The sequence below is a fragment of the Nycticebus coucang genome, chromosome 20 (assembly GCF_027406575.1).
Source record: "Nycticebus coucang isolate mNycCou1 chromosome 20, mNycCou1.pri, whole genome shotgun sequence".
In the NCBI taxonomy this organism is placed as follows: Eukaryota; Metazoa; Chordata; class Mammalia; order Primates; family Lorisidae; genus Nycticebus; species Nycticebus coucang.
In genome coordinates, this window is record NC_069799.1 from 10,699,498 (window position 1) to 10,716,655 (window position 17,158).

The following is a 17,158-nucleotide window of genomic DNA, read 5'->3' on the forward strand; positions in this document are numbered from 1 at the left end:
GTTTTCTCACTTCCAGTTTGCTGGCTTTTTTTCTCTTCTTTTCTTTTCTTTTTTTTGAGACAGAGTCTCAAAATGTCACTGTGGGTAGAGTGCTGTGGCATCCCAGCTCACAGCAATCTGCAACTCTTGGGCTTAAGCGATTCTCTTGCCTCAGCCTCCCAAGTAGCTAGGATTACAGGGCCCTGCCACAATGCCTGACTATTTTTTTTTGGGGGGGTGGTGGTGCCTGTGGCTCAAAGGAGTAGGGCGTCGGCCTCACATGCAGGAGGTGGTGGGTTCAAACCCAGCCCCAGCCCCCAAAAAACAAAAAAGAAAAGAAAAGAAAAAAAGAGACTGCATGCTTTCTGTGACTGAAATGTTCTGAAAACCATTAATGACTCAAAGGCTGATGCCATCGTTAATACCCAGTGACAATGACTCTATGTCCTGAAAGAAGTCCCCAGGATGGGGCGTTCCCTGCAGCTGCTCCGGGTTTGGGGTCAGAGACTGTGCTTTGAGCTCACTGGACTCCACTCTCCCAGGGAACGGTGACCTGATTTCATCCAGGAGGTAAGAAGGTGGGTCACATTGCCCAGAGACTAAAGCCATGGGTGGGGGGAGGGAATATTTTGCTCCTGTCTAGGAAAATTTCATTCCATTTGGTCGCTTAGGCTTTCCAAGCAGTTATAGAATCCCCCCTCATTAAGCCTTCTAAATTTTTTCCTCTTCATCACCCACAGCCACCTGATGTTTGCTGCTGTCACAGCGTGTCATAATTAAGGAATCCCAAGTCACTGTTTATTTTTAGCTTCGCTTGCTTACATTTTCCTTTTAGACTAAGCTGGGAGTTTTCTTTCCTTCGCAGTCTTAAATTGGTAAGAAGATCTAGGTCTTTAGGCACAAGGTTTTAAGCCTGCCTTTGAGTGAGATCCAGGGGTTGATAGGTGCCACCCCCTCTATCTGACTCAGAAAGCATTTGTTAAGCACTTAGTATTTACTATGTGCTCATCCCTGTCCTGGAACTCATAGAGGTTTCAAGAAAGAATCTGATAGGGATCCCACCTTTAGGAACTTAACAGCAAAAACTGGGTGGGGAGAGCCATGGAGAGCTCAGTGGGCCTCACTCCAGTCAAGTTGGCAGATTCTCCCCCACAGCCTGGAAAGAAGTGGGTAGCGACAGACAGTCCTGCTGAAGGGGAACCAGGAATGCAGCCCATAAAATACAGAACAGAGTGGCCTAGTACCCCAGCAAGACATGAAATCTGGGCCCACTGTACCCAGAATGCTCCGGGTTCTCACCCACGAGGGAGCCCGATGCAGAAATTATCTCCATGCATTCTTTCCAAATGCCCAAAATAAGAATCTTCCATCTCTGCAAGATTCTCCCTGTGCAGGAGGGGCAGCCATTCCAGGGTTTGACGGCAGTATGGCTGAGGTAGTCACAGAAGAGTGTAACACAGCTGGCCTCAGAGTCCTGTCCTTAGGAAGGCTCACCTGCAAAGTTGCCCTTAGCTGCCATCTGGGAACTCGGATTGCAGGAGGGCTCCTGCCTTCCCCTACCTGATCAGAGTGGTTCACTCTGCCTGAACATAAACACTTGGTACAAAGAAGGTGGTATGCAGAACACCTCCTCCTTTCCTTCTGGGATCCTGGAATTTTTGTACATTCCAAGCAATCCATAATCAGTCCCCTGTAGAAACCTTGGGCACCAAGTGTCTAATGTGCTTTCCGGGTAGAGGACACTTCATGTGTGTGGTCATAATTCAGCACTGGAGGAAGTAAGCACATGTGACTCCACTGGAAAAAAGACTCTTGCCTGGTCCCTCCAGACTTCACCCCATGCACTTTTTCCTTTTGCTGATTTTGTTTTGTATCCTTTCCCAGAGATAAATCTTAGTTTTGAGTACAACTTTATGGTAAGTCCTACAAGTTCTCCTAGACAATCATCAAACCTGGCGGGTGGTCTTGGGAACCCCGGACGCAGCGACCTTGCCCCCAAATCCCCAAATTCAATGACTGCTCTGAACTGGAATTGTTGCCTAGACATATTCTCATCCCGCACATGCGCTTATGTGGCACAGTCAGGATCTGCCTGTTTCCTGCCCTAGCATCACATGCCTTCCCACGGGTGGGGTTACCTGTTCATCACCAGAAGGCTCAAACCCCTCCCAAGAACCCCATTCTTTCCTAACCAGGAGGATTTTTAAATCTCTCACTCCAAATTTTATCACTGAATCTCTGCCTTGATAATATTCCCAGTCCCTCCAGAGCACTGCTTAGCTTTCTACTGATCAATACCACCAGTCCACTCTGATTGTGCCTTTGACTTTTCCCACTGAAAAAAGATTTCAACAGGCTTGAAAAAGAAAAAACAAATTTTTAAATTAAAAAAAAAAACTAAAAGAAATACAGAAAAACAAGCTAAGTAGTCAGGAACACATACAGTTACACTGATCCTCAAATTATTAATTTGGCTAGGTTATTACTTGCTTTTAGCCTGAGTGTTTACGCTGCTGTTGCAGGCTCTGGGGAAGCACCGGATATATTTCAAATTAAAACATCCTGTCCTAGGGCCGCGCCTGTGGCTCAGTGAGTAGGGCGCCAGCCCCATATGCCGAGGGTGGCGGGTTCAAACCCAGCCCCGGCCAAACTGCAACAAAAAAAATAGCCGGGTGTTGTGGCGGGCGCCTGTAGTCCCAGCTGCTTGGGAGGCTGAGGCAGGAGAATCGCGTAAGTCCAAGAGTTAGAGGTTGCTGTGAGCCGTGTGATGTCATGGCATTCTACCCAAGGGCGGTACAGTGAGACTCTGTCTCTACAAAAAAAAAAAAAAAAAATCCTGTCCTAGAACACTAACATTTCTAAAACAAAAACTGTAGGAGTCAGCATACAGTAAAAATTGTTCCAAATTGGGCGGCGCCTGTGGCTCAAGGAGTGGGGCGCCAGTCCCAGGTGCCGGAGGTGGCAGGTTCAAAACTGGTCCCAGCCCCCCCAAAAAAAAAAACCACACACACACACAAAAAATTGTTCCAAATTGAGATGCAGTGAAGATCAAAGACTTTGGTCTTCTTTGCTTCCTTTAGTCTATATTACCTAGGAATTGTCAATTATCCATGAGAAAAAAAAAAAAAGAAAAAAACAGCTTATTTAACAAGGATGTAACTAAAAAGTTGTGCAAATACTATTTTCTTTTTTATATTGTGATTTACAATCAAGGACTTTATTCTCTTGGCCACTTTGCAGTCATGCTAGAAGTTTCCAGAATCCCTAGTGCATATGGTGTGCAAGAGTCAAAAAGTAAGAAAAGAAAAACTCCTCCTGTGAGAGTGAGGTCTAGAGAAATGCAGGCTGGAAAGGTATAAGGTGTTATTGTAGAGTCTGCCGGTTGGGATCGACGCGAAAGATCTCAATCTAAGAAGAACTGAAACCACTGAACAGTTCTGCGAGGAAGTCTGACGCATGGAATAGTAGAACTTTTCACACACAAAGGACAAATAAACCAAGAGTTAATTTTGGCTACCAAACTGCAATTTGGTTTTCTAGGTCATTTTCCCCCAACTATTTAAAAAGAAACATTAGTGCTACACATATGCTGTAAGACGCTGGATTCTCCTATCAAGTTGCACCGAGAAGCAAGTTAAATAAGCCCCTGGGACTGCCGTCCACCTGCAGAGACGTCACATCCACTTCCTTTGCTTTCCATTGGCAACAGTGGGAAGTAATTCCAATAGTGCTGAAGTAAGCAGCCAGTCTGCCTTGCTGAGTTCACCTGGTTTCCTTCTTCATCTTCTACCATCTGGCTACGGCAAGGCATAAAGAATAGATGTATATATTTTAAATATAGTTGAGTGCATGACAGTGTGTGTGTATGGGGGGTCTGCATGTGAGAGTGGATGTATGTTGTGTGTGTACACAGAGGTTTTTAAGTGAGAACTTTCTTCTGCGAGGCAAGGGGTGCCCGCCTGAAGTCCAGCCCCCTGCTCACGGCATTTCCTTCCAACACTGGCTGACGCCATGGCAACTCCGGACTTGACTTTTTTAGATATGTCTCTTCATGTGGAGGGCAAGATGGTCAGACCTGGAAAAACATCTGTCGCAGTGGTTGCATTTAAAGGGCTTTGCCCCTGTGTGTTTCCTGTAGTGCCTCGTGAGCTCATCGCTTCGTGCGAAACGCCACTCACATCCCTCCCATGAACACTTGTAAGGCTTCTCACCTGTGTGAGTCCTCTGGTGGGCCTTTAAGTGGGAGCTTTTTGTATAAACTTTCCGGCACCCGTTAAACTGACAGCGGTGAACCCTCTTCTTGTTTTCCGGGCATGTTTCTCTCCCTAGCCCTCCTTGGTCACTGTCGCTCTGTGCAGTCTTAACAGTCCCAGCTGCCGCCACGGCCGCTGCTGCTGTTGCGACCCCTCCCACCTTCACAGAGCTGAGTGCAGCCTTCTTGGCCACCAGTTTCAACGTCACCGTGCCATCCACAGCAGAGAGAGTCTGTGAGGTTTTGACCAGATGGCGGCTGAGCTCAGGGGATGATGGGGGCGTTAATGAGGTCACTGCGTTGAGCTGGGCCTGGTTGACGGCTGTGTAGCTGTCCAGAGAAGAGCTGGTTGGCTGGAGGCTGAGGCAGGTCTCAGAGAGCAACTTGTCCCGAGAAAGCAGAATGTCCACTGCTGAGCTCTTCTCACAGATGGTCGCTTCCACAGGGAGCAGCAGGGGGTCCAAGCGCCGGAAGCTCTCCTCAATGCAAGGGGGCGGAGACGCATGCAGGAAGCAGTCCAAGGCCTCATCAAAAGTCTCCGAGATCCTCCTGGGCTCTGTCTGTAGGTAGCGTTCCAATTTAAGGCATGTTGACACAAAGCTGCCATCTATTTCTGCAGCGCTGTTCGCTCCTAATGCAATCTTTGCTCTTTATTTTGGGAGGTTGCATTTTTTTTTCTCATGATCGCTTCTCCCCCCCTTCTCTAACCTCTGCAAATACTATTTTTTTTATGCACCATGGTATGTTTATAGTAGAGAATAAAGAGAAAAGAGAAATAATACAGACAGAGAGGAAGGTGTTGGAAGCCTTATAAGGCACAGCTCGGCCTTACTTCCTCTTTAAGTAAAAAACAGTTTCACCTTTACCGGGTAACTTTACCCGGCAACTAGCCAACCAATCACCTTATGCCCCATCTTGCTTATTTTAGCCAATCCCCAGTTGACAACTCCTCTGAACCTCCCAACAAGACACACCCTCCTTCCCCATAATGCTTATAAGGCACAAGTTTTTCAATTAAGTTTGAGACTTGATCAGAAAACTGTCTTGTCTCCCTTTCTCGCGCCCCTTGTTTGTTTTTCTCCCTTAGGTGGTTCCTGCGTTCCCCCGTTGCTGTCCCGCGGGTCGGGACAGAAGGTATGTACAGGAGATTGCAATGTTGGGGAATCTGTGACCAGCCCTAAGCCTGTATGTGGACCAACAGAGCTTGAGAACAATTTGAATGACAGCTGTGAATTCTAAATAGCAAGAGAACAAAGATCACTCCTTTCCCTGTTGGATCCTGACTCCCTAGACTTCTACTTTCCTTACTCTGAGTGTTCAGGTTTAATCCTGAAGTTAGATTTTCTTTGTCTTTGCAAGTGATCCTTCAGGGGCATCCAACCTGCAGGCTGCGTGCAGATTTTTTGCTTATCTGTGTGTTGTATATCACAAAAAGTATGCATGGACTTTTTTTTTTTTTTTGCTAACCAGCTTTCCTTAGTGTTTGTGTATTTAAAGCATGGCCCAAGATAACTCTTATTCTTCTGATGTGTGGCAGAAAAGAAAAAAGTTGGAAAACCCCTCACTTAGATATTGTATTACCAGGTAATGGGAACCTTCCACAGACATGATATGAAAGCTCAATTGTTCTTTGAGACGTGAGATTACAAGGATCATTCCTTTTTTAGTCTATCTGCTTTGACAATGAAATCAAATGTATATATGTATGCGTGTATATATATTCAAATGTGTATTTTATACATAGATCAAATTTTGATGAAGCATCTATTGAATCACCATTTATAAAGCAACTCTGAAGTTAATACACTCAAAAGTGAAAGTTGGCAACTCTCCTTTACCATCTTACACTTCAACTAAAACATTTCTTTGAACTCATCCTGATCCCCAGGCAAGAGTGGGAACTCAAGACTCCCATACATTGTCTGAGGTTTGAAGGTGGTTTAGTTTCAAGAACTCCAGAGCTAGAAAAATATATTTTAAAAAAACAACAACAGCCCTCCAGCTCACCTTCTCTTTGCTCCTGGCCAGCACTACCCACGTCTCATTTACAGGTGAACTCTTCAACTTCTTTACACTTTAAAGGGCAGTGCCTGTGGCTCAGTGAATAGGGCGCTGGCCCCATATACCAAGGGTGGCGGGTTCAAACCTGGCCCTGGCCAAACTGCAACAAAAAAATAGCCAGTAAAAGTCCTATCTTACCACTGGAAAAAAAAAAATAGCTGGGCATTGTGGTGGGTGCCTGTAGTCCCAGCTACTCGGGAGCTACTTGAGAATCACCTAAGCCCAAGAGCTGGAGGTTGCTGTGAGCTGTGATGCCACAGCACTCTACCAAGGGTGACACAAGTGAGACTGTCTCTAAAAAAGAAAGAAAAAAATCCCACTTTAAGCATAAAATACTTCAATTAATTGTAACAACCCTCCCCCCCCCCTTTTTTTTTGGCCAGGGATGGGTTTGAACCCTCTACCTCCAGCATATGCGGCTGGTGCCCTACCTCTTTGAGCCACAGGCACTGCCCCAACAACCACCTTTAAAAAGAATCAATTTTTTTTTTTTTAAGACAGAGTCTCACTTTCTTGCCCCCGGTAGAGCGCTGTGACATCATAGCTCACAGCAACCTCAAACTCTTGGGTTAAAGCGATTTTCTTGCCTCAGCCTCCCAAGTAGCTAGGACTACAAGGCACTTGCCACAGTGCCTGGGTATTCTTTTGTTGCAATTGTCATTGTTGTTTAGCTGGCCCAGGCCGGTTTGAACCACCAGCTTGGGTGTGTGTGGCTGGCGCCCTATCCACTGAGCTACAGGCACTGCCAAAAGAATCAAATTTTTACTTCAAAATATTAAGGGGGTACAAATGTTTCTGGTTACATGGAATACTTTTATAATGCTTGAGTCACAGTTATAGGTGTGCCATCACCCAAATAATGTTCACTGTACCCAAGAGGTAGGTTTCTCCCCTCCCCTCGTCTCCCTCCCCCCTCAATATTTTTAACACAAATATTGTGTTAAAATATTTAACACAGTGAATAAACTTGAGATTGAACTTGAACTTTGGATTACCGAGAGCTGGGCTTGAATATCAGATATTCCTTATAAGCTCTGTGACCTTGCTAAGTCACTTTGCGTCTCTCAGCCCTGATGTCATTATTTATAAAATAGAGACAGAATATTGACCTTGAAATATAAAAGCTAAATTAGGATGGTATGCAAAAAAAATGAGTAGCACATGACTGAACACAAGGTGAGCATAGTGACCTTGCTAAGTCACTTTGCGTCTCTCAGCCCTGATGTCATTATTTATAAAATAGAGACAGAATATTGACCTTGAAATATAAAAGCTAAATTAGGATGGTATGCAAAAAAAAATGAGTAGCACATGACTGAACACAAGGTGAGCATATAAAAATTGGTAGCTGGGTGGCGCCTGTGGCTCAGTGACTAGGGCGCCGGCCCCATATGCCGAGGGTGGCGGGTTCAAACCCAGCCCCTGCCAAACCGCAACAAAAAAATAGCCGGGCGTTGTGGCGGGCGCCTGTAGTCCCAGCTGCTCGGGAGGCTGAGGCAAGAGAATCGCGTAAGCCCAGGAGTTGGAGGTTGCTGTGAGCCGTGTGACGCCACGGCACTCTACCGAGGGCGGTACAGTGAGACTCTGTCTCTACAAAAAAAAAAAAAAAAATTGGTAGCTGCCACTACTATCATAGCCCTACACTGTGTCTGATGTGTCTGAATTTTAAATAAAATGAAATGGCTTTGAATAAAATCATCTAGGTTCCAGTTCTGTGCAATCCAAGCCTCAACCATAGGGCTTCAAATAAATCTAGGATGATCACACATCTGCATTTACCATGGGCCGTTCATGGGGACACCTGTTGTCTGGGAGTAATAATTTATGGCACCCTCTTTCATTCTCAACAGTCCTGTTTTAGAGAAGTTGCACGGGTTACACATAGTTAATTTGTTAATTAAGCAATTAGCTGTGGCTTTGTGCTCCAATTTCCTGTAAAACTGGGGAAATACCTGTCAAATCTATCTAATTGGTTTATGAGGAAGAGCCTAAAAGTGTTATTTTTATCATAAGGTCTATCAAGGAAAATTCATATTTTATGATAATAAATGAGGATTTGCACTGTCACATAAGACGACACAAGCTCCTTACTATCTACATTGTGCCTTGTAGTTTTTTCCTCCACAAAGTCTTTACACATTTTGCAATGAACACAACCAAAAGCCAAATCAGCAACACTGTGTAGTCTTTCTAAATCAACTAGAAAGAATGGCAGAAATTTCACACCCTAAACTTCTTAGGTGATAGTATACTCACCACCACTTCCTGATCTGTAGCCGGGGTAGACATTGCTCATCTATCACAGAGATTTTACTGAAGACTCCTTCTCTGGGCACTCTAAGCAACCACTACGAGCAAACTAGAGTTGATACGTAAAACTCATACTTCCCCTCCTCATTTAGTTCAACACCTTGAGTTTCAGGTCAAGGTCACTGAGGACACTGAGAAGAAATGACTCATGACCCATGGAGGAGTGAATCTGAGAGTAGTAGCCAGGCTGGTTATTTTTATTACACAATACTGACATGTGGCTGGTCTCAAAGCAGAGATTCTTACAAAGCAGATCAAATCAAAACACTGAGGGTTTCCAAAGTACATTTCCCAGAAATAATGATAGTAAAATAATGAGTCCCCTTTACCTATTTATTCACTCAGAATTAAAACTAGGCATTTACCATGGCCTGTGAGGCACTAATAATCTGACTTCTGTTCCTTCTCCTCCTCTCTCCTCCTACTGCTCTGTCCTCTGGCCACATTGGCCTGCATGGGAGCTTCCTCAGACATGCCTGGCATCCTCTGACCCCAGGGCCTTTGCACTGGCTGTTCTCTCTGCCTGGAATGCTCTTCCACAGTTATGTACATGGCTCTTTCCCTTACCTCCTTGAAGTAATGACTTCCAGGTGACATGTTGCCTTGTCACTAAGGTCCATTATGACCACTTTATGTAAAGTAGCAAACCACCCCCACCCCTTGGTCTGCCCTATCCTTTCTCATATCCCTTCTAACCTTCTATATCATTTACTCACTATGTTTATCATTTAGAGTCTGTTTCTTTCAAATAGAATGTTAATTTTAGGAAGTTGTATGCATACTCACACACGTGTGTGTATGTATTTTCACTATTGTATTCTCAGCATCTAGACTAGCACTGGGCATATTGCTATCTTTCAATATGTGTTGAATGCCATAGTTGCAAGGAAGCAACATGTGGAAGATACGTGTTTGTGATGGTTTGGTTAGGCAAACAAACCATCAACGAATTTTCTAATCTATTCTGGAGAATGTCAGGAATTCCACAATACCAGCTGTCAGTCCGGTCCTCAACTGCAAAAAGAAAATCTCAAGTTATTCACCTAAGAAACAAAGCCTCTGGTGATTAGAAAAGATGTTTTGTGGTCTCATAGTTAAAGTTGAGACTACCATGGGCAGAGACCATAAATACCCCATAATGTGGCTGGGCACAGTGGCTCACCCCAGTAATCCTAGCATTCTAGGAGGCTGAGGCAGGTGGATTGCTTGAGCTCAGGAGTTCAAGACCAGCCTGGGCAAGAAAGAGACCCTGTCTCTACTAAAAATAGAAAAATTAGCTGGGTATTGTGGCAGATGCCTATAGTCCCAGGTACTTGGGAGGCTGAGGCAAGAGAATATCTTGAGCCCAAGAGTTTGAGGTTGCTGTGGACTATGATGCCACAGCATGCTACCGAGGTCGACAAAATGAGAGATTCTATCTCACAAAAAAAAAAAAAAAAGAAAAGAAAAGAAAAAAGGTAATATGTGAACTTAAGATAGGCAAGAAACTGGCCAGCTATTTTGTTTGAGAGTGCTTGTGTCTAGAATGTGGTCATGTCTATATTGGGTTTTTAGAGGTGCGTTACAGTCATTTCAGAAAATAAGATCTCATCCCTGGGTGGCACCAGTGGCTCAGTGAGTAGGGTGCTGGCCCAATATATTGAGGGTGGTGGGTTCAAACCCGGCCCCGGCCAAACTGCAACAACAAAAAAAATAGCCGGGCATTGTGGCAGGCGCCTGTAGTCCCAGCTACTTGGGAGACTGAGGGAGGAGAATTACCTAAGCCCAGGAATTGGAGGTTGCTTTGAGCTGTGATGTCACAGCACTCTACTGAAGGCAATAAAGTGAGACTCTGTCTCAAAAAAAAACAAACAAACCCAACTCATCCCTAAGGGTATTTGATTCCTCTGAATGCCAAAAGGGCCAAACTGCCAATATCCACACAACCTAGCATTTGATGTTAATCTATTTTTATAGATCCAAGTTAGTGTTTCAGGTGTAGATCTTTACTCCTTAAGTTATAAGAAGTTTAGTATGGAAATTGTGTCTGCTCCTTCCCTGTGCTTTCCGATGCAGTGTGCCAAGTCCTAAGTGCACACTAGATGCTACCAAGTACCACCTGTGGTCGTGGAAGGTTTGCTTCCCCCTTGCTCAGGCATCAGAGAACCACAAGGTCTCTGAAGGACCTTCTTTCTCAGAAAACATGGATAAGGGCAGTGCCAGTGGCTCAGTGAGTAGGGTGCCAGCCCCATATACCAGAGGTGGCGGGTTCAAACCTGGCCCCGGCCAAAAAACTGCAAAAAAAAAAAGAAAAAGAAAACATGGATAAAAGAACTGTCCCAAGGAGAACACAAATCAGGAAGGATAAGATCCCACTTGGGGAATCTTGTGAAGCAGCAGGGAATTTAGATGTGGAATCAAATAAATGTCCTCTGACACAAGGCATGCCATTGCCATGTCCAGCAAATGCTCTACAGAGGCCTAGTGTACAAGGTAGCCTGAGGTTTCAGGAAAGGTTTCAGAAGCAAAAGCTGATGGGTAACAACCCATCCAACCCAGTTCCAACCCAATGTGTATGGTTATTCCCAACTGAATCATAGAAGAAAGATCAAGAGATCTAATTGCATCACAAAAAGAACCTCCCTGAGCAACAAGAGGGACTTTACCTAACAATTGCAATCAGTGTAACCTGGCTTATTGTACCCTCAATGAATCCCCAACAATAAAAAAAGAACCTCCCTGAACTGACTACTCTCTCCTCAGAAAAATGAGAATTTTTTGGCCTCCCAAAGCACTCCCAGGATTTCTCAGCAACTAAGACAAAAAGGAACTCCTTGGAAATCCAAAAAATCCTCAATGATTACTATAAAAAACTCTATTCTCAGAAATATGAAAATCTGGTAGAAATGGACCAATACCTGGAAGCACGCCACCTTCCTAGACTCAGCCAGAAAGAATTAGAAATGCTGAATAGACCCATATCAAGCACTAAAATAGCATCAACAATACAAAATCTCCCAAAAAAGGAAAATCCAGGAACCGATGGCTTTACATCAGAATTCTGCCAAACCTTTAAAGAGGAACTAGTACCTATATTACATAACCTTTTCCAAAACACAGAAAAAGAAGGAATATTTTGGGTGGTGCCTGTGGCTCAGTGGGCAGGGCACCGGCCCCCCTATACTGAAGGCGGCAGGTTCGAACCCAGCCCCCAGCCAAACTGCAACAAAAAAATAGCCAGGCGTTGCAGTGGACGCCTGTAGTCCCAGCTACTCGGGAGGCTGAGGCAAGAGAATCACCTAAGCCCAGGAGTTGGAGGTTGCTGTGAGTTGTGACGCCACAGCACCCTACCAAGCATGATAATGTCTCTACAAAAAAAAAGAAGGAATATTTCCTATGAAACAAATATCACCCTGATGCCCAAACTGGGAAAAGACCCCCCCAAAAATAAAACTATAGACCAATATCATTAATGAATACTGATGCAAAAATATTAAATACGATCTTAGCAAACAGAATTCAACAAAACATCAAAACAATTATACACTATGATCAAGTCAGTTTTATCCCAGAGTTACAAGGCTGGTTAATAAATATAATATATCACATAAATAAAATAAAAAACAAAGACCAGGCTTAGTGCCTGTAGCTCAGTGGCTAAGGGCACCAGCCACATACACTGGAGCTGGTGGGTTCAAACCCAGCCCAGGCCTGCCAAACCACAACAACTACAACCAAAAAAAAAAAAAAAAAAAGCTGGGCACTGTGGCAGGTGCCTGTAGTCCTAGCTACTTGGGGGGCTGAGGTAAGAGGATTGCTTAAGCCCAAGAGTTTGAGGTTGCTCTGAGCAGTGACACCACAACACTCTACCCAGGGTGACAGCTTGAGACTGTCTCAAAAAAAAAGAAAAAGAAAAAGAACAAAACAAATAACTCCATTTCTATGTGAGCAAGAGAATCCCATATCTACATGCTGCTTGGTGGGGTCTCATCCCTTTCCTAGAAATTGTACACTAAACAGGGAATGGTATGGCTTGAGAAGGAAGGGACCCCAAGATTGTTGTATAACTCTGCAAATACACTACACAGCATGAGATATACACACCAAACATATGATTTCTTTGACTGAGCAGGTTTGGTTTGGGATCCAGGCATCTGAGCAGTGTCCGGAGTCTGATTCAGGAATTAGCAGCCCCCATATTACCAGGCCTTGAGCCTCCACAAGGACACTGAGTGCCCTGAAGTGATGGGCCCAGCTTCAGCTCTTCCTCCTCCTGTGGTCTGAATGAAACAGTGAAGATCTCAGAGCTGGACTGGGAGACAAGGGCTAGGGATTCTATGAGAAGTGGCTGATAAGAGCCAGACCAGGCTGGGCATGGTGGTTCACACCTGTAATCCTAGAACTCTGGGAGGCCAAGGGTGGTGAATTGCTTGATCTATGAGTTCATGCATTCCAGACCAGCCTGTGCAAAAAGCGAGACCCTGTCTCTACTAAGAATAGAAAAACTTAGGCAAGAGGATTGCTCGAGCCCGAGTTGGAGGCTGCTGTGAGCTTTGATGCCATGGCACTCTACTCAGGGTGACAGCTTGAGACATTGTCTCAAAATAAAAAAATAAAAAATAAAAAAAAGAACTGGACCAGACTGTGCCCTGTGCCTGAGCACAGAGGGAACAACCTGATGGTCTGGTTGCTGTAGAGTACATTCTCTCAATCCAGAGGCCATTCTACATTATGTATAGGAGACATATCACTCTAACTTACATAGTGTTAGGAGAACGTAACGGTGTCATTAGGTCAGAATGACGTTTCTCAGGAATACTAACATGCACAAAGACTTTTGGTAGTGCAACCACCCAGTTTTGAGGAGGCATTCAGAGTGCTCTCTTCCCAATTCTAATACTGCAGTGTCCTCTACTCATTCACCTGCAATTTTCACACCAGATATGATGATGATCCTCAAAATCCATAACTATGATGTGTAGGAAGATGATTGTCTAATTTCCTTATGGAATGGGGCTGGTATGCAGCATGTTAGGCATTTTTATCTAAAAGTTTCTGTTCTTTGGCTGGGCAAGCTGGTTCACGCCTGTAATCACAGCACTCTGGGAGGCTGAGGTGGACAGATGGCCTGAGCTCATGACTTTGAAATCAGCTCTGAGCTAGAGCGAGAACCCCTCCCTCAAAACAGCTGGGCATTGTGGCGGGCACCTGTAGTCTCAGCTACTAGAGAGGCTGAGGCAAGAGAATCACTTGAGCCCAAGATTTTGAGACTGCTGTGAGCTAGGATGCCAGGGCACTCTACCAAGGGTGACAAAGTGAGACTCTGTCTCAAAAAAACAAAAATTTGCTTAGTTTTCAGAGGAAGAGGAAGAGAAAGCAATATTTAACAAAAATCTTGACTCCATCTCATATGACATTTGACTAAAAATCAAAAAGAGGAGTGAGGAAGAGAGAAAGAGGGACAGATAGAAAGCCAGAGCACCTGGGCACGTAAGTCCCACATAGGGAGGGACACTTTTAGAGAGAACAGCTCAAATTTGAAACTGTTAGGGAAAAGCATAGTATTGTATTATGCCAATTGATGGCCATTGTCCACTTGCCATATGACAAAGAACAATTAATTTTGACAACCCAAAATTAATGACTGAAAAAAAGCACTACTTGTAGGGAAAAAAAGCCAACTTGTGAAAATGTGCTCATCTGCTGGGCATGGTGGTTCACGCCTGTAATCCTAGCATTCTGGGAAGATTGCTTGAGATCACAAGTTGGAGACCAGCCTGAGCAAAAGTGAGAACCCCATCTCTACTAAAAATAGAAAAACTGAGGTAAGAAGATTGCCTGAGCCCAAGAATTGGAGGTTGCTGTAAACTATTGTTGCAGGAAGATGAGGCCCAACGGAGAGAAAGAGCACCCAAACACCACGTTTATAAGAGGAAGGGCTTTATTCACCAGCCAGGAGCTTACGGCATAGAAGAATTCCAAATAGCTGTGCTCCCCAACTGGCTTGGTCTCTCCCTTTTTATTGACAGTAAAAAAGTTCCACCCCACAGGTACCCTTCTCATTGGCCAGTTTGAATCGAGCGGGAGATGCTATTCCAGCCCCTATAGAACTATAGGATTTCACAGAACTTGGAAATTTCCAAGTTCCAGGAAGTTAAGTTTACAAATTCCCAAGAGCTGAGTCACCATGGAGAGGACCCTGCAGGTGTATCCTTGTGGTCTTCTTGAGAAGACCTGTTCTTCTAGACCTCACCCTTCTCAGGTATCCTCTCTCACTCCCCACTTTTGAGACTTCAATATATTTTAATTTGAGGTCTCAATATCAGCTTGTTTCTGCAGGTGCCGATATTAATTACATTTTAGCATGGAGGTTTTAGGGTCTGTGACTCTTCTTGGGTTCTCTATTCAGGCTTTAATAGTACCATGATGGTGGGCTAATATACACACGAGTTTTTACTTTTCCCTGTGATATTTTCACCCCCTTTTCCCAAAGTCTAAAGTCCAATTAAGACAAGTCCCTCAAGGAGTTTCCTCAGGCTTCAGCCATGCATTGACCAGCCAACTCCCAGTATGTGGCTGGAGTAGGGCATGTTGACTGTCTTAAAAATTACCTTTGCTTTCCAAGGGGCAGTGAAGCCCTATTCAGCCACTGTGATGACTACAGGTGAGGCTTCCTTCCACCTTCACTGCCACATGTGTGGTTAGGATGATGGTATAAAGTCCATTCTACCTTTGTTTCAGGGGGACCAGGTTCTGATTCTGGACCTAGACTTGGTCCCCTGGATCCTCCAGAGAGAAAGGATGTACAGACACAAAAGACTAAACAGAACACGGTTAATTACCCCAGTGGAGATTTTCCTTGCTACTCTTTCTAGGGTTTTTGTCTATTCAGTTCAGTCTTTCCCAGTTTTTTTAGGAGTTCCTGCTAAATTGCAGAGGATTGACAGAGGCCTCTTTGAACAACACCAGTGGCAAGGCCTGTATTCAATTAAGCTTTGCTTCCTGGCAGAGTTTACCAATTTCTGCTCTTACAGTCCTGTTCATGCACTTTACCCTGGCTAATCCTTGAGGCTTATAAGTTATTCAAAGCTTTAGCTTATTATTTTCACTAGTTTTTTATGAAGGCTAGCCCATTGTCAAATTTAAACCAAAATGGCAACCTAAACCATGGGATGATTTCTCTGGGCAATACTTTGACTACTTCAGGAGTCCTTTTTATTCTGGTGGGGAAGGCTTTTACCTATTCCAAGTCTGATAGAGCATCACCAGCAAGTACTTATTCCCTCTAGACCTGGGCATTTCAGTAAAGTCTACCCGGAAGTCCTCGAGGGCATTGCTCCATATGACTAGATTCCTGGGAGTGTGGTCAGTCCTTGGCACTTGTTGAACTGGCTGCAGGTGACACACTGTAGACTGACAGTTTTGGCCAGGGCTGCCAGGTGGGAGATGTAGAGGTACTGGCCTGTCCCGACCCGCGGGACAGCAACGGGGGACGCAGGAACCACCTAAAGGAGAAAAACAAACAAGGGGCATGAGAAAGGGAGACAAGACAGTTTTCTGATCAAGTCTCAAACTTTATTGAAAAACCTGTGCCTTATAAGCATTACGGGGAAGGTGGGTGGGTCTTGTTGGGAGGTTCAGAGGAGTTGTTAACTGGGGATTGGCTAGAGTAAGTAAGATGGGGCATATGGTGATTGGTTGCCTAGTTGCCGGGTAAAGTTACCGGGAAAAGGTAAAACTGTTTTTTAATTGAAGAGGAAGTAAGGCCGAGCTGTACCTTATATGGCTTCTGACATCTCCTCCCTTTTTGTTTTAAGGAGGTGGGCATTAACTGAGAGAGGGAGTAGTGACCAGGCTCCTCTCGTGGATTTCCCAGATCCACATTTGTTATTTGCGGTATCTTTTGGAGAGGAGAGGTAAGCGAAATTTTTGATACCAACCTCTATGCAAGCCAGGTTTGCTCTCAGAGAAAAATCAGAGGGGGTCTGATCCTTCATTTGACTTCTCCTTGGGATCGGGAGGTCGAAGGATTGTGGGACCTTCTCTTGCAATGCCTTGCTGTGCACTCAACTCGGTGCCCATACCCTTTTTTCCTTTTATTAGGAATGGGTAAGTGTACCTCTGATCTATACACTGCCCTCATTATGAGGGGAAGCCATGAGATAAGGAATGGTCAGCTTCCTGGTCAGATAAAGCCAGGCGATGGTAGTGAATTTGAATTGGTTTTGCTAGGGCAGAGTCTATTTGTTGTTTAATGAAAGTGGTGACTTTTTGAATAGCCAGGGGCCGAAGGAAAGGACTAATAGAAAACCTAATAGGGGGCCTAGGAGTGGGAGGAGATAAGGAAGAAGTCCATTGAGTCCTGACCAAAGGGGGTTATCACGAAGTTCCTTTCTTCTTTCTTCGAGCTGGTCTTGCAGGTTTTTTATCTTGTCTCAAACAATGCCTGACTTGTTGGCGTAAAAACAGCATTTTTCCTGTAAAGCCAAACAGATACCTCCCTGCTCTGCCGTGAGGAGATCTAAGCCTCTACGATTTTGTAGGACTACTTCTGCTAGGGAGTCTATTTGATCTTGA

General features: G+C 44.6%; 1 protein-coding gene across 1 annotated transcript in view; it reads right to left on the bottom strand.

Annotated features, from left to right (window-relative positions):
• Nucleotides 1-3,616: 3,616 nt before the first annotated feature.
• The window catches only part of LOC128573140 (Krueppel-like factor 7), a 75,818-nt gene continuing 62,276 nt past the window's right edge, over nt 3,617-17,158 (bottom strand). Inside the window, exon 5 of the mRNA XM_053573320.1 lies at nt 3,617-4,838. Coding sequence (XP_053429295.1) covers nt 4,015-4,838 — 824 coding nt within the window. The 3' untranslated portion in view covers nt 3,617-4,014. The remainder of the gene's footprint in view (nt 4,839-17,158) is intronic.